The 24,531-nt window shown below is 38.0% G+C and overlaps 1 protein-coding gene across 2 annotated transcripts in view; it reads left to right on the top strand.

Annotated features, from left to right (window-relative positions):
• The window catches only part of EGF (epidermal growth factor), a 79,020-nt gene that overhangs the window by 30,816 nt on the left and 23,673 nt on the right, over positions 1 to 24,531 (top strand). Inside the window, exons 6-16 of one of the 2 annotated variants that reach the window (XM_072938628.1) lie at positions 161 to 286; positions 1,445 to 1,567; positions 5,222 to 5,344; positions 6,264 to 6,389; positions 7,467 to 7,603; positions 9,841 to 9,989; positions 14,368 to 14,472; positions 16,237 to 16,460; positions 19,734 to 19,901; positions 20,618 to 20,767; positions 23,371 to 23,490. In XM_072938628.1, the coding sequence (XP_072794729.1) occupies positions 161 to 286; positions 1,445 to 1,567; positions 5,222 to 5,344; positions 6,264 to 6,389; positions 7,467 to 7,603; positions 9,841 to 9,989; positions 14,368 to 14,472; positions 16,237 to 16,460; positions 19,734 to 19,901; positions 20,618 to 20,767; positions 23,371 to 23,490 (1,551 nt within the window). The remainder of the gene's footprint in view (positions 1 to 160; positions 287 to 1,444; positions 1,568 to 5,221; positions 5,345 to 6,263; positions 6,390 to 7,466; positions 7,604 to 9,840; positions 9,990 to 14,367; positions 14,473 to 16,236; positions 16,461 to 19,733; positions 19,902 to 20,617; positions 20,768 to 23,370; positions 23,491 to 24,531) is intronic. The other variant, XM_072938632.1, reaches the window with a different exon arrangement.

Below are 24,531 nucleotides of genomic sequence, written 5' to 3'. Positions count from 1 at the left end.
GCTGGGCTAATGTTTGACCCTAGAGCAGTGCCACCACTGTGAGACAACACACCTGTGGATGTCACAGGGAGATTAGAGTTCTTAAGAATCATGAAAGAAACATGCATTGTCATTGTCAAAACACACCTCCACTCCAAATGAACCATTTTTTTTCTTTTAGATCAGAAACTCTGCAAACTGCAGAAAGGAAACTGTAGAGGCAGCATGTGTGGGCAAGAGCCTAAGTCCCATTTGTGCACGTGTGCAGAGGGATACACTTTAAGTCAAGATGGAAAGAACTGTGAAGGTAATGTGTGGTTGCTCTCTGAAGCAAGGACAGCCCACCTGAGCCCATGGTTGTTCTTCAGTGGGCCATCCAGAGCCTCAATGTAAAGCCAATGTCAAGTTTCTCCCTTTGGTTCCCCCGGAAAAGCAATTTTATTTTTCCCCAATTTTAAAGCCTTTGTAATACTTTCAGGTCTCCTTTTATTAAATTTTATGTTTTATTGAAGTATAGTCGATTTATAATGTTGTATTCAGGTCTCCTTTGTATCTTGTGTTCCTAGATCATATACTTTCTAAGGCTGCTCAGGGATTGATATAAGGAAGGAATTCTCTGAGTGGACTCCGTGGGCCTCTGTGGGTTTGACTGTGTACAGAATGTCAGTATTTTCAAATTTTTTAGGGGAGTAGTTCCATAGCTCTCATAAGATCCTCAAAGAGTGTGTGACTCCTGCATCTCATTGCATAACCATCTGGTAGGAATCTTAAGAAACTGGGCACCAGGGCTGGTTATCTTGGGCTCCTCCTATTTGGAGACTCCAGGCCCAATGTAATGACCCAAGGAGAAATGCCGTGTCCTTTCTCCTGGGAGGTCCAGTGAGTTACTGATGAATCTAATGGCTGCAGCATACATTCAGTGGAACTAGTTGGAGCAAGATTTCAGGTAAACCTGGCATTGGCCTGTTCATTGTAGTCCCTGCTTACATGGGACTAGTGGGCGAGAGCCATAGCTTAGAACAGTGACCTGGAAGGCTGGGGTTTAGCAAAAGTAAAACTACTGGGGAATGTCCCCACATTCAAGTGAAGGGCCCCTGTCAGCACTGAGAAGGCTGAAGAGCAGAGCAGGGGATGTCCCATTCCTGTCAAGAACTTCCTAGAGTCCTTGGCTTAAATGGCTGTATCTTTTCGGGGGAATTAGTACTTTTTTATCCCAAGGGTAATTCTAATATGAAAATCTGTATTTGAAAGTATAAACAGTGACAGTGTAAACCGTGGTTTTCATGATAATTGAACTGACCTCTTTAACCCATTGTTAGAGTAACAAAAACAGCCTTGCCATGGTCAGTCAGTTACAGCAGATACAAGTGTGAGGTGCCCTACTTTTTGCTGATTTATTACTGATATTACAATTTATTTTCAAAAATAACATTTCAGAAAATGTTTTGCTGTTGTCATTGTGTAGATGTCAACGAGTGTGCCTTTTGGAATCACGGCTGTACTCTTGGATGTGAAAACATCCCTGGATCCTATCACTGTACATGCCCTGTAGGATTTGTTCTGCTTTCTGATGGGAAACGGTGTCACCGTAAGTCACAACAAGTATTTACTGCATGATTTCCTTCATTTTCACTGATGTTTCTAAGGTGGCCACAGTCTGGGTTGGTGGTCTTTGATCAACAGTATGCATCAAAATTACCTCAGAGTTTTATTTTGTTTTGCTTTTTAAAACATGAATGACTGGGCTCTACCCTACCTGTTAAATCAAAACCTCCAAGGTTAGGAAATAAGCATGCATTTATATATTTTACTGTTTGTTTATCCATATTTTATTATATTTCATTATATACCTCTGAAAGATAAGCACGTAAGAAACATAACCGTGATACATTATTATATCTAAAAAACTAGCTGTAATTCCCTAGTACCATGAAATACCCAACCAGTTTTCAGGTATAACCACAATACCATTATCACAACTTAAAAAGTTAACAGTATTCCTAATAACAGCAAACACTAGTCAGTATTCGAATTATTAAAAAAATATTTAACAGTTGATATGTTTGGCTAAGTATCCAAACAAGCTCCATGTGTTGTATCACCTTGATACCTCTCTCTTTTATCCTACGGATTTACTCTCCTCTTTTTTTCCCCTTGCAACTTTTACAGAAGAAACTATATTTTTCCTGCAGTTTCTCACACTCTGGATTTAACACACCTAAATGTCCCTGTCCTTCTGCAAACTTGTAGTTAGATCTAAAGCCTTGATCAGATTCAACTTTGAAATTCTGTCAATAATACTTCATAGGTGTGTTTATTCTTCCATCAGGAGACACATAACATCTGATGGTTTCTCTTTCTGTCATCCGTTATAAAGTTCCCAATGGTCCTTCTTTTTCATTCTCTGTTTTAAGACAGTTTTACTGAGGAAAAAATACGCATGATTTACTTTTCACCAGTCCTTTCTGGCATTCTTCTAACGATATTAGAATCACCTGGGCCAGTAATAGCCAGCGTGCATGTTACCGACCGTCCTGCATCCATCCCAGCAAGGGTCCTCCTGCCCGGCGTCCCTCGGGCCAATAGTAGGAGACCAAGTTCTGCGCAGAGGCAAAGGGAAGATATTTTTTGATTTAGGAATAAAGAAGCGCCAGCATATGCTCTCTCCGAAAGGCGCCAACGGGGCTGCCTTATACGGATCTCTTCAGCTCGGGAGGGGCGGAGTTCTCGCGAGACCAGGCGCAGCTGCGCCTCTCAGCTCCAGATCACAGCGCAGGCAGAGCGTCTCCGCAAACGCCTGGTGCCGCCGTCTTGGTTGGAGGTGTGCACAGCTGCTCCGCGCCCGGTTCCGACATGAGGTGTCTCTGCCACCTCTAATCCGATGTCTTAGGCGGAAGACTTTTGCACACGGTCCCCGCCACAGGCAAGTGAACCGAGACTAAGCCCAGAGAAGAGGTTAGGCCTTATCACGTAAATTCTGTCTTTTCCCGAGGACCCCAGTGGGCAGGGCCAGTGACTTGCATACTCTGTAGTATTTTCCACATGCTGTGCCAAATTCATTATTATTGCCACTGTAAGGATGGGCGGCATGGTGTAGTACTCTGTTTCAGATTCCCTCAAGGCTGGGCATTTTTTGGCAAGGATGGACAGTTTCCCTTTGCCTTGTCTGAGCATTTTCTTGTACCCACAGTACTTACTTTCCACTTTTTATAAGGAGTCGGAACTTGGAGTTGATGATTTCAGGGACTTTTTTTTTTTATGAGGGGGAGGTAATTAGGTTTATTTTTTATTTATATTTGGAGGAGGTGTTGGGGATTGAACCCAGGCCCTCGTGCATGCTAAGCATGCCCTCTACCACTTGAGCTATACCCTCCACCCCTTGAGCTATACCCTCCCCCTTCCAGGGGCTTTTTTGGTATTTTTTTCTGCCGCAATTTTTCTGTGTTAGATGTGGGACCCGCCTCAACCAAGAGCAGGTGCCAAGACAGCTGGGAGCGAGAAACAGCCCAATGGTCTTTCAGGGAATGGTTGTAGCAGCCATAACACTCGTTTCCTAGATCCATTATTTAATCAAGGGTTTCGAATGGTGATATATAGTTCTAATATTTCTTTTAAATTATTAATTGTAATACCTTTATGAAGAGATCTTTTCTCATTAACTGTTTGATTACCCCAACATACAATTTTTACAGTTAAGGCAGGCTTAATGTTGAATTTTTTTTTCTTTGTTTACTTATATTTAGAATAATGGGTTTGTTCCTTAACACCTTCTTAGGGTGGCCAGTTTTTTTTTTTTTAAGTATTATTATGAACGCCTAGATTTTTAAAAACATTTTTAATATGTTTCAATCCACTGCAGTTGTTATTCTTACTGATGAGCAAATTGTCTCCTCTTTGGCTAGTGGAGCCTCTTCAAATGGGTTCCTGACGCCAGTAGTCTTTGATAGTTTCCTCTTACCTGGTAGGACATATATTCCAGGCTCCTCTTGTACATTCTGTAATCTAGACCTAGAACCAACAATCTCTCAAGGCCACTGCTTCCTTTTGTTGAGAAATTGTATTTAGATAACGTAATTTGCTACAAAGTTAGTCTTTGTTTCTGGGCCTTTTGGGGCATCAGAACTAGGAATACACTTTTAAAAAAGAGAAATACATTATGTGTTCATATGGACATTCTCAATTCAAATTTAGGATTACATATTCAGATACTTTCTTATGGATTTCTTATTGATTGTACCAACATAGCTAAGTAGAAATAAATGTTTAAAATCTTGTATATTGTCTATCACTGATTCAGAGATGATGGAGAATGGGTTTGTCTGGATGTCATTTGTGCTTGGGAAACAAGGCACAGAAAAATGTGATGGCTGGTAATGAATTTCCTGGAAATTGCCCGCTACCTTTGTGACTGTCTATGGAACTTTCCCTTCATCTAATACAGTGTGGTTTACCAATGGGCAGGTACACTCAAGTGCTTGATGTTAATGCGTTACAGAGTCTACCATGTGCCAGGCAGGACACACATAATTTCACTTGACTGTCAAAACTTCAAGAACTTCTGTGGTATATATTTTATTTGGAATTTATTTTGATGTATGGTGTAGGGTAGGGATTTAAATTTTACCTCAAATCATTACTCAAGTTATTTCTCTACCATTTACTGGATGATCTTTCACATTCACAGTTATTTAAAATGCCTTTATCATATGCTGTATTCTTACATGTGCTTGAGTCTTTTCTAAACAAGGTTTCTGTATAGTTCTATTATCCTCTTGGCCTATTCCTGCACTCATTACCCACTGTTGTAGTTCTTTGACCTTCATGATACATTTTGATATTTGTTTAGAGCCACTCATTCTCTTTCTACACCTAACCACAGTCATACAATGTTTTTAGTTTTCTTACACAATTTGTTTTCCAGATGAACTTGAGAATCATTTTCCAAAGTTCCATTTAAAATATTTTGGAATTTTGATGATAATAACTTTAAAAGTATTGTTTGACAGAAAAGAAGCTTTGAGAAAACTAGAGTCATTTTCCAGAATTATAAGTCTTTAATTTTTTTAGATTTGAAATTTTTTTCTTTATTTTTTTATCTCCACTGCCGCAGCAATTCATAAATGTTTGATCTTTATTTAACTTACTCACTTCAGGATATTATTTTTGAAATTAGCAATTGATTTTACTAAATTTCCACAAATCTGATTTAACACTAATCTTGACCTTATTTTTCATTAATTAGAACTAATTTCCTGCCCAAACAATGTATCTGAATGCAGCCATGACTGTGTTCTGACATCAGATGGTCCCATATGTTTCTGTCCTGAAGGCTCAGTGCTTGAGACAGATGGAAAAACATGTACTGGTAAGTTTATTTATCTTCACTAGTTTGAAAACACTTATTTTCTAAGTGACACCTAAAAATTGCATCTACTGATAAAGGAGAATAGATTTTCCAACATTACACGTTGAAAGATATTTGCCTAAAATATTAACATATTGATTTAAATAGGATTTTTGGGGGTTTTTTGTTTGTTTGTTTTTAAGTAGTATAGTGGTAATGAGCAAGAACTTCGAAGCTGGACAGCCCTGAGGTAGCATCACCAGTTACTGGCAGTGTTGTTTTGGACTAGTTACTTGCCCTCTTTTGGTCTATTTCCTTGTCAGTAGAGGTTAGTGATACCTGCCTCCTGCCTTGGGGCCAGTGTTAAGCAGGATAGTGGATTTGGGGTGCTTAGCCTGTTCCTTGCACTTACAAATACCTCTCTACTTTTATCTTCATAGACACTTAAGCATATAGAGGGAAGGTTGTAACTCAGAATTAGTGGAAGAGTTATATGTGACTTTTTGTTTCTTTTTCATAAAAAAAGCAAAAGAAGTCAAGAGACCAAATATCTGAGAGAAAAAAAATATGCTAATCACTAGGAAAAGTTAGACTAGCTGCCAGACTCATCAAATGCATTTCTTATTCCAGCCAGGTGCCAGTATACTTGTTCACAAACTCAATGATAGAGCAGGAAGACAAGGGCCGTTGGGATATGAAGGGTTAACATTCAAGATGTCAGTTTAAACGAAGAGGAAAAAAATGTCAGGTTATAGGGAGGTTAGAGTATAGTGACATTTTCCTCCTAATCTCTGACAAATAAACTTGATTGCAGCAGTATGAATGATTGTGGAAATGGTTTTAGAAATCAACATATATTAGGTTCACTTCAGTCTTTTGATGAAAAATTGATACAGTTTTGCATGACATACCATCATTATCAAGTAATTGTTTTTGGTAGGCTGTTCATCACCTGATAATGGTGGATGTAGCCAGCTCTGCATCCCTCTCAGCCCAGTATCCTGGGAGTGTGGTTGCTTTCCTGGATATGACCTACAGCTGGACAAAAAGAGCTGTACAGCGTCAGGTTAGTGCTGTGAACGTTTGAAAGTGCATCTCTGCAAAAAGATTATGTGAAAATGTTTTATTTAGAAAGAGTATTAAATTACTTTTGGCTTCTGCATATAAATTCTGATCTTTTACTTTTGGAAATGGAAAACAAAATACATAGTAAATAGAAATAATAAATTATTATCGTATAAATAATAATTGAGGAATATTTTGAAGTTACTTAGCATTGAGCAAAAATTTGGTACAACATCAAATATGACATTCCTGTGTATATGAAAGTCATAACCGGAATAGTCTTAAAACATTGTAATTGAGGCATTTGTTGATTGATTTGATTTTCATCTCCAGTGAATATAATAATAATCATAATACTTTGACAAGTTTGGTCCTTTTCATGACAAAATTCAATATGAATTGTGTGCCTCAACTATTTTTTTCATCTTGTGATACTACATCTCTTGTGTCCTTCAGTAGCCTTGGAAATCTGAGATCTATACCAAGTTAATTTAATCTCCTGGATTTCATTACACCTGTAATCTGGGATAACATAATGATGAGCCTGTAGAACTTGCCTTGGTCAGACCCCAGTACTCTTAACTTCTCAGGGCCTTAGTGAATGTAGCATAATTTGAGCTCTGAAAATTATCAGGGGTCTTGTTATTAACTCACATAATCATACTTCCATTTCAGAAGTGCCCAGGCCAGAGAAAGGTATTTATTTGGACATAAATTAATACAATCTGCTAATATTAATGTCTCAATATCTCTGAATCAAAGAGATTACAGCACTAAGACTTGCATCATTTAGCTAAGATGTTTGTTATTTAATACTGGTTCTTTCTGTAAGTAGTTTGCATTTTAAAAGCGGGCACCTAGACAAGGTGGAATCCAGTGATGAAATTCTGGCCATATTTTACCTCATAGAAAAGAAGGTCTTCTTGCTTATCTTAACCTACACCACGCTGGTGGGAAATTAAGAAAACAAGTCCACTAGAAATTAAGGAAGAGGGTGCAATGAATGAGAAGAGTCAGAAGTGCTTTTCGGATTCCAAGGCATATGTTAAATGCAGCCATATTTGAATTTGGTTACCAGGACCAGAGCCTTTTTTGCTTTTTGCCAATTCTCAAGATATTCGACACATGCGTTTCGATGGAACAGATTATGGAACCCTGTTCAGCCAGCAAATGGGAACGGTTTTTGCCCTAGATCACGACCCTGTGGAAAATAAGGTATGATTTTGCCGCTTGGATAGATGTGGTTGTGCTTTAAGGACAGAATAGAGGATTTTATCCTGACAGATGACCCGGGCTACTTGAGAAGCCTCTGCTAAGCTCAGAATGATTAGGAAGAGAAAAAATTTAATATAGATAATGAAACATCATTTCAGAAAACTTTGAGGATGTTTCTCTTACCATAACCCAGCCTTGGTCCTTGATGTGATTCAGCCATTTTATAGGGGATGACTGAGCAGGATCTGAAGTTTAGTTTCCTCTTTAGAGGTGACAGTGGAAAGCTAGCACAGTGCCATACACGTAGGAGGAGCTCCATAAATCAGTTTTTATCTATTTGCTATTAGTGGGGCAAGTGGGAGGTTGGGGTGCAGCATAGGAAGTAATTTGCATTTAGTACATGTCATCAAGGGAGGGAATTCAGTGACCTCCTAAACCATGAAAATCAAGAAATGTCCCTAAGTTATGTGGCTCATGGATGAATGGCAGTCTAACACAACGTTATTTACGTAGTAATTTTACATGAAGTTTTTTTTTTGAACATTAGAATTTCTGTTATCAACCCAGTCAGCTGGCCGTTTGGTCTTTAATTTCTTAGTTATATTTGCACTAGGTTAGAATGTGCTTGAAATGATATATACTGTGTCTTCTGGAGATTAATCGCCCAATAATTATAAATTTACATTTATTAATCTCTCCATAATTATTTAGTTATTACTAAATACTACATTAATTCCTAGAATTTCAAACTTTGTGCTTTCGTTTCTTCTTGTCTTTGACGCATTCTGGTAAATACCTGGTAAATGGCCAAAATAGACAGAGTGAAGCAAATTGATTCTGTGTTTAATTGGTATGGATTGATAGCCAAATATAATTATTTTTACAAATAGAAGTTTTATAATTAAACACTACTAGCAAACAATTCTTTCTTAAAGAACTGAATCTATGTGACTCTATAGAATAATTATATTAACAGAAAAAATTAATAGAAACAATTCAAGATTCATTTATTACCACATTAGCTTTTTTGCACAGTCAGTATTTTTTTTTACAGCTAGGTGAATAAGGAGACCTAGAAGGAACTTGTAGTCTTGTGACTTATTCATGGTTTTGCATTTCTCTGCTCAGTGTTCTCATTTTCTTGCTGCTTAAACTGTGGTCCTGGGACCAACAGCACTAACATCATCAGCTGGAGCTTGTTCGAACTGCAGATGCTCAGGCTCCACCTCAACCACTGATTCAGAATCTGCATTTTAACAAGATTACCAGGTGTTTTGTATGCACATTTGAGTTTGAAAAACAGAGCACTAGAGGAGTGTTTTTTAATGTGAGAAGTGTCCATTTTTATATTATGAAATAGAACTTTTTCTATTTTATCCAGAAAAATAACTCATTATTTAATGAATTACTGTTTTGTAAATACTCTCATTATTGATGATAGGTTTATATACATATATGTACTCACAGTTAATATTCCACAAATGCTATCATTAAGTTGTCAGCTGACCCATAGTACTTTTTAGTCTTGTCCCTGTTTGATAGTCTGCATACTAGGCTGAAAAAGAACTTTGATCCTGCAAGTTATGTCCTATTGGATAAGATGGATTAATTAAAATAAAATTATGTATGGTTAGAGATGAAAGGAACTTTAGCAAATACCTAAGCTAACTTCATTTTTATGGCTGAGAAAATTGAGATTAAATGACTTAACCAAGGCCATCAAACAAATAAGTGCCAAAACTAGGAGAGCAAGCTGTGTCTCCTGACTTGTCGTGGAGCCCTGTGGATTGAGCAGAAGATAAAGCCCAGGTTGCAGCCCTCATTAAACTGTTCATCTTTGCTCCCTTTCAGGCTCTAGAAGCCATCAGCGTTCAAGTACAATGGCTTTGTTTTTGACCAATGATCAAAGATGGACAAATTACCTGTAGCAACAGAAACATGTGCCAGGCACAGGGCTAAGGAGTTAAACATTTAGACAGCTAATATGCTTGGTAGTATTATCCCCATTTTACCAGTGAGGAAACTGAGCCTCTGAAACAGTGAGTAACTTGTTTGAGTTTACACATACCTGGGAAGCAGCAGAGGTGGAGTTCAGTTCTCCACCTCTGTGTCTATCTCCAAAGCCAAGATCTTAATGATTACACTGTATGATATAAAGATTTACTAACCCTGTTTTATATATTTTATATTAATTTTTAAAACAAATCAGACAGAAATGCCTATGTTCTCTTTTGTAGGTGTACTTTGCCCATACAGCCCTGAAGTGGATAGAGAGAGCTAATATGGATGGTTCCCAGCGAGAAAGGCTTATTGAAGAAGCAATAGATACGCCAGAAGGTCTTGCTGTTGACTGGATTGGCCGTAAATTCTATTGGACAGACAGAAGGTATGTGTCCTCTTTCATTTTTAAGCCACATGGAATGGGAGTAATGGAACAGGTAATTACACAGCTGGCTTCATCCTTCACTTTGAACACAGGAAAATATTGCTGGGCACCTGACTGCGATTAAAGGAAAGATGCCCCCAGTGCTGTCCACAGTCCCTCCACCCTCTCCCCACCACCAAGCAGGGCAGCCCTCCTTTAATCAAGATTGTATCTTTCAAGGTCTGTATCCATGGGCAGATTTTGAGGAGCAGGAGAGTAGCGTGTGTTTTTGCACTTCAGGCTGTTGTAATCAGAGAAACTGTATGGATACAATCAAGAAGCATCCTCTGAGCATCTGCTGTGGATCAGGCTCTGTGCGAGGTAGCGTGGGAGATACAAGGAGCATGAGGACTGCTCCATGTTTCCAGTCAACTCAGTTTAGCTGGAGAAATAAGGCAACAACATACCTAGGAGAAACTACTACAACTGCTTGATCTAAATCTCAGTACAAGGAGTGTCATAAGGCCATACATAAATAACTGCCATATGAAGGGTAGACACTCTCATAGGGAGCTCTGGGAGGGGCTTCCGTGATCAGCCTGCCCAACCTCCTCATTTTACATATGAGGAAACTAAGGCTCAGAAAGGCTAAGTGATTTATTTGAGGTTGCACAACATCCAAGTGACAAGTCTTGACTAGAACCTGCATATTGGCTCTTGGTTAAGTGAGCATGAAGGACGGAGTGAGAGCTTCACATTGGAATTGTGAGGAAAGTCCTCATGAGGTAGGGAAGATGGTCTGCTTTCCCTTTGATGGAAAATAACAGAACCAGAGAGAAGTTGTACTGTGTCCGTCCTCTGGGCACACTGCTCTTGGGACTGCAAGAAGCACTGCTGTACCTGGGAGGGGGGGTGGTGTGTGGCCTGTGAACCCTAGGAATGCTGCAGGTGGGAGGAGGAGTGGGCAGGGAAGTGGCTGCATCCCTTCTGTGTGCTAGTGAGAGGAGAGCCCACTTCTTTGCTTCTGAGTAAGGAGGAGCTAACCACAGAGTACCTTACAGGAGAGGATTAGAGGTTCCATGCTCTGGGTTACTTTCACAGAGTAACTTAAAGCCATGGAGTAACATGGTGGCCAACCTGAACATCTGGCACCTGTGCAACTATGTTAAAGTAAAAGAAGGGGAAGTAGCTGGGGTTTTGCCTCTGAAATCAAATGTTGTCAACATAGAGGAAGAAGTCCTAGGGATTGGCTTTATATGCTTAGGGATGGGCCTTCTATGTACCAGAAAATCTCTTTTGATCTAGATAACCCATGGGAAACAAATGGGCTTTTAAAAATGAGCCAGATGTATGCTGTGATACACAGTTACCAATATTATGGCATATCTGTATCCAGAGTGAGTACATTTTCATTCATTCATTCATTCCTTTGGGTATTTATTCACTTACTGAATAATTGAGATGTACCAGATACTGCACTAAGAGCTTTATATCCATACTGACTCCCCAGAAGGTAAGTTTTCATATCCCCAACTAAAAGATTAAAAAATTGAGAATCAAAGAGGTGAAATAACTTCCCCAAGGTAAAGCAGCCAGCAAGTACTGGATCTGGATTTCAAATGGAAGGATGACCATTTCTAAAGCTTATGTTTTTAATAATCATAGGTGTGTATTGCCTCCAACAACTGGAGTTGATAAATATGCTTAACCCAGAGTCATATAACAAATGAAAATATAACTTCATATAACTTTAGTTCTAATAGTGATAAAAATCATAATAACAGCCTTCTCTGTGTTGAACCTACTTAAAAAGACATTTAAAATGTTAGCTGTGCATAATAACAGAGTTTGTACACGACTGTTTTCAGAAACGTTGTTTGGGACAGCAGATGTCAGCCGCTTTCAGCCCCTCTAAGGATGCTGGTCTCCTCATATTTCCCACATTCGCATGGCACCTCTAATTTTAAGTGTTTAATTAATAGCACCATAGTACCTACTGCTGAAGCAATGCCTTCGGGAGATAGACTGGCATCATCGGATCCTGTGGGATCAGACCTCAGATTCTCTAGTTCATTGACTTGAGTAATAACAAGCCCTTCTCAGGTTCTCTTCCCTCCAAAGGCAGCTGCTAAGAGAAAACCTTTAATTTGTCTGGAAATGAGAGGTTTATAGTTGGAAAACCTTGATATTAGCTAGCAATTGGATTTAAATAACTGGAATTCCAAGCTTGTGATATTAGATTATATGGTAACTTTTAACCAAGTAAAAGAACCAGAATGGATGCTTACAGTTTATATTGGCTTAGGAAAAGACATTCAAATGAACATCTAACTGTAGGAAGGAAGCAAATTGACAAATCCACTGGCAATGCTTTTGTTTAGCATTAAGAAATCATGATTCCTAAAGTCAAATGCCTAGTGAAGAGAATCAAGAGGGAAACAATGTAAGATAGCTGTGTGCTCATCCTTTTGAGGTAACAAAAATTACCGTGAGGTAAAAATCACTCTTGTATGGTTGTTGGATGGACAACCCTGGTACAGGATGGATTTTAGAGAATCCCAGTGGCGTTGAGACCAATTAGATAATGAATAGAAAGAGCGAGACGCTCCACTAGATTAAGGACTCTGCTTCAACTCATGTGAACCCGCATGTCCGTCCTTGTCTTTGCTTTCTCATGACCAACACTGGAGTTTGAGATGTGCTTTTCGGCTGAATCAAATAGAAGTGTGTTATTGGGTGCCCCGTGGGGAGCTTTGAGAGGAAATTCCATTAGTCTTGCCTGAGAGAGCTCGAGTCAGGAGCTTGTGTCGGTCTCAGTTCTCATCACCTCACTCCTCAAAACAGTAAGAATTTGAAGATGATGTAACAATGAGATCAGAACTGACAGTTTTATCTCCCCTGGTCACCAGCAAGTGGTCTCAGAATTCCTTCCGTCCACCAAGGGAGCAGTCACAGTGACAGTTGTGACTTAGTGAATTTGACTCATAGAGTTCAAAAGTACCTTCCACCCAGCAGTACCCTTCTGGTGACCACTCAAATTATCTTTTAAAAAGTGGCACTGGAGTATAAATGGTTTCAAATTATCCACTGCCCTGAGTTGGTAGTTTGCGAAGCATACTTGACCCAGCCCAGGTTCTGAGCCAGTTTTACCTTTTACCTCCCTCCTGCATATGGCCCATGAGGAAGAGGAGATCAAGCCGCTTCCACACCACTGGCTAGAAGGGGCATTTGAATAGACCCCCTGGAGATCTCCTTAGCGTTTTGTAGGACAGGGGAGAGGGAATTGTCCTGCCCTGTGTTTTGGGGCAGGCCTGTTGCTTGTACACATTGCTTACAAGAACAAGGGATAGGCCTTTCCAGATATTTGTTGAATAAATTAAAGATAGTTGTACTTTCTAGTTTGCAATCGGGGAACAGGGGAGCAGGCTGCATGTGGTGGAGAAGAGAGGTTCTTTTAATCCCCTCTGCTTATGGCCCTGCCTGCTTCAGAAAGCTTCTGGGGCTGGAAGCCCAGGAGAGCTCACAGTGCACTCCAGCAAGCCACCTGCCAGCTTGCTCGGAATCTGCCAGTTGCAATCTTTGTCTTCTCTGTTTTGTAATTCCCTCTCCCTCTCTTCCCTCCCATCTTGCCTTCCTCCCTCCCTCCCTCCCCTCCCCTTCCTGTCCCTCCCTCCTGCTCTCCTGCTGATCTTTGTTTACTGTTGTGTCTCCAGTGCTTAGGCCAATCCCTGGCACACAATAGGTACTTAGTAAATGTTTATATGATAATAAAGATTTGTTTGACAAATACATGGAAAAATTAGAAAACCAGAGTTTTCTTCCCTTCCAGATTCTAAAGGGTTATTACATTTTTTTTAATGTAAAGAGCAGCAAATATTTCAGTACTCCCATTTGTCTTAGAATCACATGGAAGAAAATTAAAGTCAATATAACTGTCCCCCTACTGTCCTTGTGCTGACTGTCTTTGTGACCCTTACAGGTCTACTCTCTCTCCTCCCCATGGTCTGTGGCCAAGAGGCTGAGATTCCTCTGGCTTTTACTGGTTTCAGCAGGAGCTGGGAGGTTGTGAAGAGAAAGGAATGGTGGTATTTACACTTCTGGCTTTATCCCTGCCGGCCCACTGACACAGTCCCCTTCTTACTTTATCCTTTCACTGTGTATTTGAATTGCTTGGGATAAATATTGGGAAACTAATTAAAACACTGTGTTAAAAAAAAACAATAGAATTTGTGGGCACGTTCTGACGTGTGTGAGAATGTGTGTGTGCGCATGCGCACGTGCAATTGGGGTAGTTTAGAATGTCTGTCATTGCTTTTCAGTAAGTAAGAGGGGAAAGGAGTATTTTTGTTTAAAAAGTAAAGTTGATGTAACAAGCCTTTTACAATCACATGCATTTTAGGAAATCTCTCATTCAAGGGAGTGATTTAAATGGAAAATATCGTGAAGTAATCATTAAAGAGGATATCTCTCAGCCACGAGGAATTGCTGTTCATCCAATGGCCAAGTAAGTATTTGTGAAAATAAAGACCTTTCTGCAGACATCACGTGAGAGTTCATGTTTGCTGTGCTAATGTACAAAATTTGTCGTTAAGACCTCAGGTGGTCAGTGGAATCGGAAACCAAGAAAATACATGAGATTTGTTCAAATGTGCAGAAATGGTATGGCTGGCATGCCTTCCTCATCCTTTTAATGTCTTTTGATTTTCAGTTATTTTTTTTATTTAAACTTTTTTTATTGAGTTACAGTCATTTTACAATGTTGTGTCAAATTGATTTTTAATTCTTGATTTAAAATTTTATTGTTTAGCTGTCCTTTCATTTTAAGTAAAATCAAGTTTTTTGAAAAGAAGGAGCTGTAATTCAGTAACCAATGAGACATAAGTCCATTACCCTACCTACTTTGTTTTGAAATCTACATTGTTTCCTGAGAGAGGCTGATGTTTAGATTGCATGGCTTATGAATTTTATTTAGAAAAATCATAAGATGAGTTCAAGTGATAGGTCATTCCTAGATTTAGACAAGAGGAAAGAGAACTCTTGAAAGATTAGAAGGCTGTATGTTGTTTTTCATTGAAGTATAGTTGATTTACAATATTGTGTTAGTTTCAGCTGTACAGCAAAGTGATTCAGTTAAACATATATATGTATATATTCTTTTAAAATTCTGTTCCATTATAGTTTATTACAAGATATTGAATGTAGTTCCCTGTGCTATATGGTAAATTCTTGTTGTTTATTTTATATATGGTAGTGTGCATCTGTTAGTCCCCTACTCCCAATTTATCATTCCTCCCCTTTCCCCTTTGGTAACCATAAGTGTGTTTTCTATGTCTGTGAGTCTGTTTCTGTTTTGTAAATAAGTTTATTTGTACTATTTTTAAGATTCCACACATAAGGGATATCAATAATATTTGTCTTTCTCTGTCTGACTAGCTTCACTTAGTATGATAATCTATTGTTCCATCCATGTTGCTGCAAATGGCATTATTTCATTCTTTTTTATGGCTGAGGAAAGGCTGTTGTTAATTGTGAATTAGTGACAAATGTTTGTTTAGGTTTAGAGATTAATTTAAGGAGATTCCTTCCTAGTTAAAAAATCAGGGATAAAAGCTAACAGTTTTATTTATGATTGAAATTTTATGATAGTCTATGAGAAATAATATACTGGTAGAAATAGATACTTAATTTGGAGCCAGCCACATAATTAAAACAGTGGGAATGTAACCATCTCTAAACAAGCCAGTGAAAAGATAATAAATCATAATGACTTCCAAAAATGTACCTAAGCACCTGATATATGGAACTGAAAACTGACCAAGTTAACTGAGCATATCATATAAAACTCGATAATAAATACACTCTTCCTTTTATATTGTAATTTTACATATATAGTGAGTTTAACATATGCATAGCAGAGGGACAGGCTAGCAAGCTTCCATTGCCTTTTGCAGCATGAAACACTTAATTTAAGACTATGTACTCAAACACTTTCCATTAGTAATATACTATAGTTTTTAAACAAATGATTCCTTTTTTATCCAATGATCTGAGCTTAATTCAACATTTTCTGTCCAAATTGTTCTACATAGAGAAGGTAATTTTTTGCTTTTGAAAATTATTTGTCCAACGTACAGTGCTATACTTTCTATATTCGTTGGTGTACCACTTTAGTTTATCCTAAAGTGATTTACATTGATGTTTTTAATGAAAGAATAAAAGAATTTTTTTCCATGCAAATTTTGTTTATTGTATGTTTTCTTGATTAAAGGAGATTATTCTGGACTGATATGGGGATTAATCCACGAATTGAAAGTTCTTCCCTTCAAGGCATTGGCCGACTGATTATAGTTAACTCAGATCTGATCTGGCCCAGTGGAATAACGATTGATTACCTAACTGACAAGTTGTACTGGTGTGATGCCAAGCAGTCCGTGATTGAAATGGCCAATCTGGATGGTTCAGAACGCCAAAGACTTGCCCAGAACGATGTAGGTAAGGCTTTGGAATGGATGTTTTCTTCAAGTTGGCTGAGTATTGAAGAGTATTAAATACAAAATATGTTTACACACACACACACACACATATTGGATAAAAAATAGTGGTATGTAATCATTTCTCTTTGCCAAGATTTCTTAAAATCAGAATGAAAATATTAAACATTAAAAAACTTATTTAGGTATAAATACATGATTCAGCTGTTATCATTGTGTTTTATAAAGTGTCTTTTTCACAAATGATAATATCACCTTTAGGCATTAATGAATATCCACATATCCACTCGTGCAAAGATTAATAAATATAGATTTCTGTCCTATTATATTTTCAGATTTTGCATAGGGTATCATGTATTTTCATAAATACCTTTGAAACCATAGTAGTCTATGCTGACTGTTAAAAGAGAAGTGCAAATGATTGTGAGATTCTATAGCAGTGGGAGATTCATTTTGATTCAGGGAATCTGCAAAGACAATATTTGAACTGGGCCATGTGGTAAATAGAGTTGTAAAATGTTATCATTTGAAATACAGCTGCAAAAATTGGTCATTGTGTATTAGTACTGCCAGGATGTGTTAACTAAACTTAATTCTGAATGTACTAGGGAGCCATTGCATGTTCTTGAGCCAGGATGTGTTAACTAAACTTAATTCTGAATGTACTAGGGAGCCATTGCATGTTCTTGAGAAGGAAATGTATTTGGTAAGATTGGTACTTCAGGATAACCACTTAGGTAACAGTATAAGGGTTGTATTGGAATTTGGAGAGAAAGAAATCAGTTTGGAGTTTATGACAACTGTTCAGTCAGCAGTTAATAAAGGCCTAAGCTAGAACATTGCCATTTAAAAGAGGAATGGAGGGTTAGAGTATTACCAAAAAATCACTGCGATTGAAAACCTGAGAGAATATGGTAACAGAATATGGTAACAAAATGAAGGTCGGGGGGGATGTTAAAGGTGCTTTCAGAATTTAGAAACTGGTTGGTTGAGAAGATGGAAAAACATGGTCCCTCTCTTTTAGGAAGAAGCTGACAAACGAAAAAGCTGTGTAAGATTTTTTTTTTTTGCCCACTCTCTTTGGTAATGAATTTCTAAATTTGTGTTCTACATTAAATTATCAAGACAAGTATAATTTAAAATTTAATGTATTTTGAAGCTTCTTTAAAAATGGACATATTTTACAGTAAATCATAAGCTTGTGTATAATCATAGATTTTATCATCCATGCACCTAACACATATTTATTGAATCATTATAAGAAGTAGAGATACAGTGGAGAGTAAAACAAATACGGTTCCTGTGAAGTCATGGGGTCTAGTAGGGGAGATGTACATTATTTAAAAATATGTCTCCCAAATAAATGTAAAATGATGGTTTTGATTTATCAAGATATAGAGGGATTTAAAAATTCCTAACTAGAATGTAAAGAATATTCTAAACCAAAAAGCATAGGAGATATTTTGTAAATAATCTTACTGCAGTAATCTATGACTAATACAACTTCCTATTAAAGGCCGTTATGAAATAATTAGGTATGAAAATATCTAAATAACCATTTCCATCATTATAGTGCCATCTACTGGCATATAGTGGTGGCAGCTCAACTGCCAGTTCAGAATTTTAATGTGAAGATTGAAGGAATTCATTTTTAATTTAAAACACAGTTGTGCCTCTCCTGTAAACAAAACGATAGGGAGGATTATATCTAGTGTGGGGTTTTTGTTGAAAAACTATAGCTAATTCTGACACACACTACAACATAGATGAACCCGGAGGTCATTTTCCTAAGTGAAATAAGTGAGTCACAAAAGAGAAATATTGTATGATTCCACAGTTCTACTTAAGGTATCTAGAATAGTCACACTTACAAGAACAGAAAGTAGTGTAGTGTTTGCTGGGGACTAGGGGAGGGGGAGACAGGAAGTTGTTTCACGGGCATAGATTTTCAGTTTTGCAAGAAAAAAAATTTCTGGAAATTGCTTGCACAACAACGTGACTGTATTTAACACTACTGAAACTGGGTTGTCTTAGGCTAATATGGTGAATTTTGTTTTATGCGTTTTCTGCCATAGTAAAAAAAAAACCCCACAATAGCTATATTAAAAAATCCCTTCCTACATTTATGACTTTAATTTGGGACAAAAGCTAGAGACCAAAATGAATCTTAATGGCAGCAGTCAATAATGATGGGTGGAGATCCATTTTCAACAGGACAGATCATTTGCATTTGCTGCCACTAGAGGGAGACATTCACCCTAATCCACCAAATTCATTGCTTATTTGCAAAGACTGGCCTGGGGAATGTGACGACGTGATAAAAACTTTCAAACTTGTGGCTCCTTAGGCTTAGCCTCTAACCACTTGAGATAGTGTATTAAAACATTTCCCAGCTTACTAAATACTGGAATATCTTAGAGCAATTTCAGTGGCATGGAAAAGTGGGTTTAGTTGAAGTGGGATCAGAAGAGCCCACTTAGGGGTAGATTGGGGGCAGCAGATAATAAATGACTTTTGAAAAATTTGACTGAGAAGGGAAGAGACAGAAAGAAGCTAGAGAGGTTCAAGGGGATGAGGGAATTAAGATAGGAGAGACCTGAGGCTATTAATCAGCTAAGAGAAAGAAACTGGTAAAATGAAGAAAATGAATGTAAATGAAAAGAGTAACTGACAGAACAAGGTCCCAGAGAAGGCAGGAGGGATGACACCAGGAACACAATCAATGGATGAATTTTAGTTAAGAGGAGAGATAGAAAGGGATGTGGGGGTCCAATGCAGGAAAATGTGTTAGTGGAGAGGGGAATTTGAAGAGACTGTTAATTCAGTTATCTTAGATTTTTAAAAATCTTTACAACAACCTGTGAATTTAATGTACTACTTAATTACTGCCATTCAAAAGACAAGGAACCTAAGACAAAAAAGAGTAAAATAACTTACTCAGTTAAGTTGTTTATTCTATCAGTAGTGACAGAATCACTGAACATGGAGATATTCCTGCCCTGGTCTCTCTCTCGTTGGTGTTATGTCAATTAGCCCACATTCTCCCACTCTCCATATTTTAGATGTCGTCATACCAGCAAGCTCCCATTCTAAGATGAGGTTCCCTCATCACGTGGGTTCTCCTTGACACAGATGTAGGTAGTGGCTCATACTTTGCTTAGCAGCTGTATTAAAACATTGATTTAGTGTAGGAGATGGGTGTATATTTCAAGCCTTGTCCTTTTAAAAATATGGCAAAGACAAGATGTATGTAATGAATTTGGGCTACTTCCAGGTCACCCATTTGCTGTGGCTGTGTTTGAGGATCATGTGTGGTTCTCCGATTGGACTATGCCATCGGTAATAAGGGTGAACAAGAGGACTGGCAAAAATAGGGTACGTCTCCGAGGCAGCATGCTGAAGCCCTCATCACTGGTTGTAGTTCATCCATTGGCAAAACCAGGTACACTGGGCACAGTCTTTCTTTGACTGGAATCTGTGACTATTTTGATTGTTTGATGGCAGGGAGGAGGGGAAGATGTTGCAATCCTTACTAATTTGGGTATGTGTTAAAATTTCCAGAGATTTGGATTTCCTTTCACCTAAGAATCTTGTTGTGAGTTTGGGCTTTATCCCTCCAACCTCATCTTTTCTTCTCCTGAGCAGCTTTTACTTATCTGCTCCTTTTCAAAGACTCGGGCTAAAGGCACTAAGGACCAGGGTGGGGATGGGTAGAGGGAGCAATTTAGAAACCTGCAGTGGAAGCTTCTCTCTACACTGGGCCTTCCCAGCCACAGCCTGAGAGTGTCACTGAGTGAGCATCAGCTAGGAGTAAGTAAGCAAATGGAAAAGTCACTAAATGTCCCACAGTCACTCTTTCTGAATTGTCCTTTGTCAGTTTGACTAGATTACGAGTCAGGAAATAGGAATCCCATCTTCCCAGATAGCTTCTTGAACAAAAGTACTGTCTAAACTCAATAAATACTCGTAAGGTAATAACATTCTGAGCTTATCTTAGAACCAGTGGCTCTTTATAGGAACTCTTCTGAAATACTCTTGATATAGGCTTCATTTAGATAGAGAGTTTCTCTCCCCTAAAGCTGTGTGCTTGAGATCTGCATCAGTGGCACCCCTCTCATCTCCAAGCCCATCTGTGAATGCATCTCTTCTCCCTGATAGGAGCAGATCCCTGCTTGCATCAAAATGGAGGCTGTGAACATATTTGCAAAGAGAGGTTTGGAATTGCTCGGTGTTTGTGTCGTGAAGGTTTTGTGAAAGCCCCGGATGGAAAAGCATGTCTGGCTCTGAATGGCCATCAGATATTGGCAGGTAATATGATAAACTGGCTAAATTATCTTACCTTGGCTCAGGAATATTGTTCTACATTGATTCTATGCTTGTGCTGATTTTTAATATTTTGTATTATTAAAAGCTTCCTTGCTTTTAAGGATGCCAAGCTGTCTTTTTTTTTTTTTTCCCTCTGATAAGTTTGGTCTCCTTATTACAAACTAAATTTGATTGCTCTCCTCTGGCTGTAAAATTAATGAACAAAAGATAATATTCAAAGTCTGAAGTTCCATTGCTCCAGCCCCCCTATTTATGGTGGAGTAGCCTATCCTTGGAAATAAGTATCAGTATTTTACCAATTCAGGGAATATTCAAAGACATTTTGTTTAGAAGTTTTATGGCCTCAATTTTAGAGGTAGTCATATTACAACTCCTCTGCCACATGACTGTCCCAGTAGTACTGATTTGCTTCCGTTGAATGTGCATCCAGACAGTTAAGGTGTATTTGGATTCATTTCTTGATATCTTATACCAAAAAGAATTTAAATTTTATTTTAGATGTTTTAAAAAATTCATGTTTGTGTGATAGGCATGGTATAAGTTAGGTGACAGATTGATAGCAAGTAAATGGATTAAGTTATCTATGGACCAGAATTGGGTATTTTGGATTTTCAGAACTTTCTATTAATTGTTGCCTTAGGATAACAGTTCTCAATCTTTTTGGTTTGAGAGTCTTTTTACATTCTTAAAAATGATTGAAAATCTTTAGGGTTTTTGTTTGTGTGGGTTATATCTATCAAGATTTATATTAGAAATCAAAACTAAAAAATTAATATCTTTATTAAAATTACAGTAATAGTCTGTTATATGTGAACATACTTTTATGAAAATAAAATAACTTTTTTCAAAACAAAAGTATGTAGTCAGAAGAATGGCATTATTTTACGTTTATATGTTTAATGTCTGGCTTAATAGCGGGCAGCCCGATTCTGCCAGCTGTCTCTCTGTTAGGTCTGTTGCTGTGTTGTTTTGGTTGAAGTCTGTGAAGAAAATCTGGTCTCAGACAGACATAGAGTTGGAAAAGGGAGGATTGTTCAGTAGCCGTTTCAGATGCCTTTCTTGTATATCTTCTTTTGATACTATATCAGAACTAGACAGGTAATTGTTTCTTAAAGCTAGCTGCAATGTTGAAACTGAAGCCATATCAGTGGACTTTTTGCCCTCTGCTACATTAAAATCCAGTGGTCTATTTTGTGTCTGTTGAGTAGATTTTTTGCCATGTATGATTTTGTAGCGTCATGTTTTAGTTGTTTTAAAATGTTGATTGAATTATACAGATCTTCCAAATGTCATATTAATATACATAAAATCATATTTATTAATTTTTATCATCAAATTCATTAGAAAAGCCTTTGAATATCTGGATTTTGTCAAGCTCAAAGTGGTGGAAAATTTTCCAGAATTCTACTTTTCACTTGAAAGATCATATTTTATTATTGGCAACAAGCACTGTGAGTTATTTTCCTTGAAGTGAAAACATCCCTCCATTCGTTTTTTAGAAAATACCGAATCACCAAATGTTAATGACACAGTTTATCAGTCATTCTTTCAGGTAAAAATCATGTTCAATGAAAAAAAGAGTCTAGTTTTGGCTTGCGACTCTGAGAGTTCACAAGTGCTTCTCCTCCAAACAGCTATCATAACCTCAGTACATACACAGTGTTTTATGTGTGTGTCCCGTTTCATTATGCAGAATAGTAAAGAGCCAAGTAGCTCATGGTTAAGATTTCTAAAAATCAATTTTACTCCCTCATCATGGGTTTTTTAGGTGAAACTGGAGTGTGTGTGTTTGCGCACGCGTGTGTGTGTATGTGGCAGTGAAGAACACGACCACTAGTCGACCCCAGCAGAGAACATGCCACTAGTAGCATGACTTGGTTTAAGCTAAGGCACCACACCTTCACCCATCACTGCTTTTGCCCCATTGGTACCAGTGTCAACACAGTGAAAATAATGATACAGTTATTTGCCTTTTATGAAAGTAGTTTTGACCTTATAGACTCTGGGCAGTGAGACCCAGGGATCCATGGACCATGCTTAGAGAACACGTGGTGTTTTAGGGGATCCATTTCTCCCATATTCTCGAAAATTGCATGGGTCCCATGGTTATGTTAAATTATGGTTGTTTATGCCCTTCTACATTTCTGAATACAAGTTAAATCAGGCTAAAATAAATGTTGAAAGCAGCCTAAAGGAGGAGGAGTGTATATGAAAGGCAGCTTGGGGAGATCATCTCACTAAGTTGTCCTTAGTAATGATGGGCTGTGATTATGAGTGGATTATGTTCGTAAGGATTTTGGTTTTCTACCTTTATTGGTTTTTTGCCAGTACCTAAACGAGTCCTGTCTTCCTTCCCTCCTTGCTCCCCCAACCCTCAATCATCAGGTGCACAGAGTGAAGCTGAGAGGGTATAGTATAGCAGGGAAGGTTTTTCTGAGTCACCAAACCCTATCAGTGTCTTTGAGTCCTCTTATTGTAAGCATGAGTCTGAACTCACAACCAACAAACGGCCATAAGTATAAATTAACTCAAACTTTTCTTGAATCACAGAAGGTAAATTAATTGTGTCTGTTGACCTTCAATAGGTAGTGGACCAGATCTGAGTAATCAAGTAACACCGTTGGACATCTTACCCAGGAGTAGGGAGTTTGAAGACAACAGTACAGGATCTCAACAGATGCTAGTGGCTGAAATCATGGTGTCAGGTATGAATAATAAGTTCTCCAATACAGCTTTGGTTCCAACAGTTTCCATCCTACTAATTAGAAATTCTGAATTATCTCTAACTTAATGTTGACCAAGTCTGCACAAACCTAGTGAGGCCGAACTTTGGACTCAAACTTTGGTTTTTCTCTTCTGAATAGTTTGCCTGAGAAAGATGGCTGCATATTAGACTGAACATGATCTTTACTCATTGAGAGTTTTTGGACTGAAACTTCCTTGAAGAAGTCGAACTTGAAAACAAAGAGGAAAAATAGGCCAGAATAGATTTGAATGTATCCCCATCCACATCTAGTGTTTTTGGTATTTGGCCCATTTAGCTTTACTTCCATCAGTGTGACAAGCAGATGGTAATTGGTAAACAAATACAGGTTGGTCGCTTCAGCTGCTCCAGAAAGTCCACAAACAGCAAGTGTTAGAATTTTTTCTTCTGTGTAGATCATTTATCACCAAAATGCTAAATAATTTATTCAGTATATAACAACTTTAGGGCAGCTAATTCTTTTATATTCCGTATTCATTCTTGAAACCAGTGGTCTTCAAACTGGGCTTAGCTCAGCCCTAGAGCGTCTGCAAACCCCACTCCTTCTTCACACTGGGTCTCTGCCTTTCAATCAGTGCAGGTCTGCTTTTAAACACTTTACTTATTTATATTCTGAGTAAGATTTAATTTTAACACTGTATATGGCTAAAAATAAGTTTGAGAACTCTACATCAGGACACTGTATACACTTAACAAAGTGCTCGTCCAGCTTTTGTGGTTGGCAGAGTACAAAACCCCGGGACCTCTTACCCCTCCTTACAGGAATTTATTGGTGTGATTTTTGATTAAATACAAAGAGGTGGATATTTGTAGTAATAATGATGTGTATGGAGCTTTAGAGTTTACCAGGTCCTTTAAATATATCCTCTAATTTGATCCTTATCATTTCACAGTTTTGAAAACTGAGACTAAGATATATTAAGTTAGTGACTTGACCAAAGATTTTGAAAATTATAACCAAATAATTCAATTCAAGGAAAGA

The sequence above is a fragment of the Vicugna pacos genome, chromosome 2 (assembly GCF_048564905.1).
Source record: "Vicugna pacos chromosome 2, VicPac4, whole genome shotgun sequence".
Classification (NCBI taxonomy): Eukaryota; Metazoa; Chordata; class Mammalia; order Artiodactyla; family Camelidae; genus Vicugna; species Vicugna pacos.
Note: the sequence above shows the minus strand (reverse complement) of the source record. Positions and strands in the feature narration are given on the sequence as shown.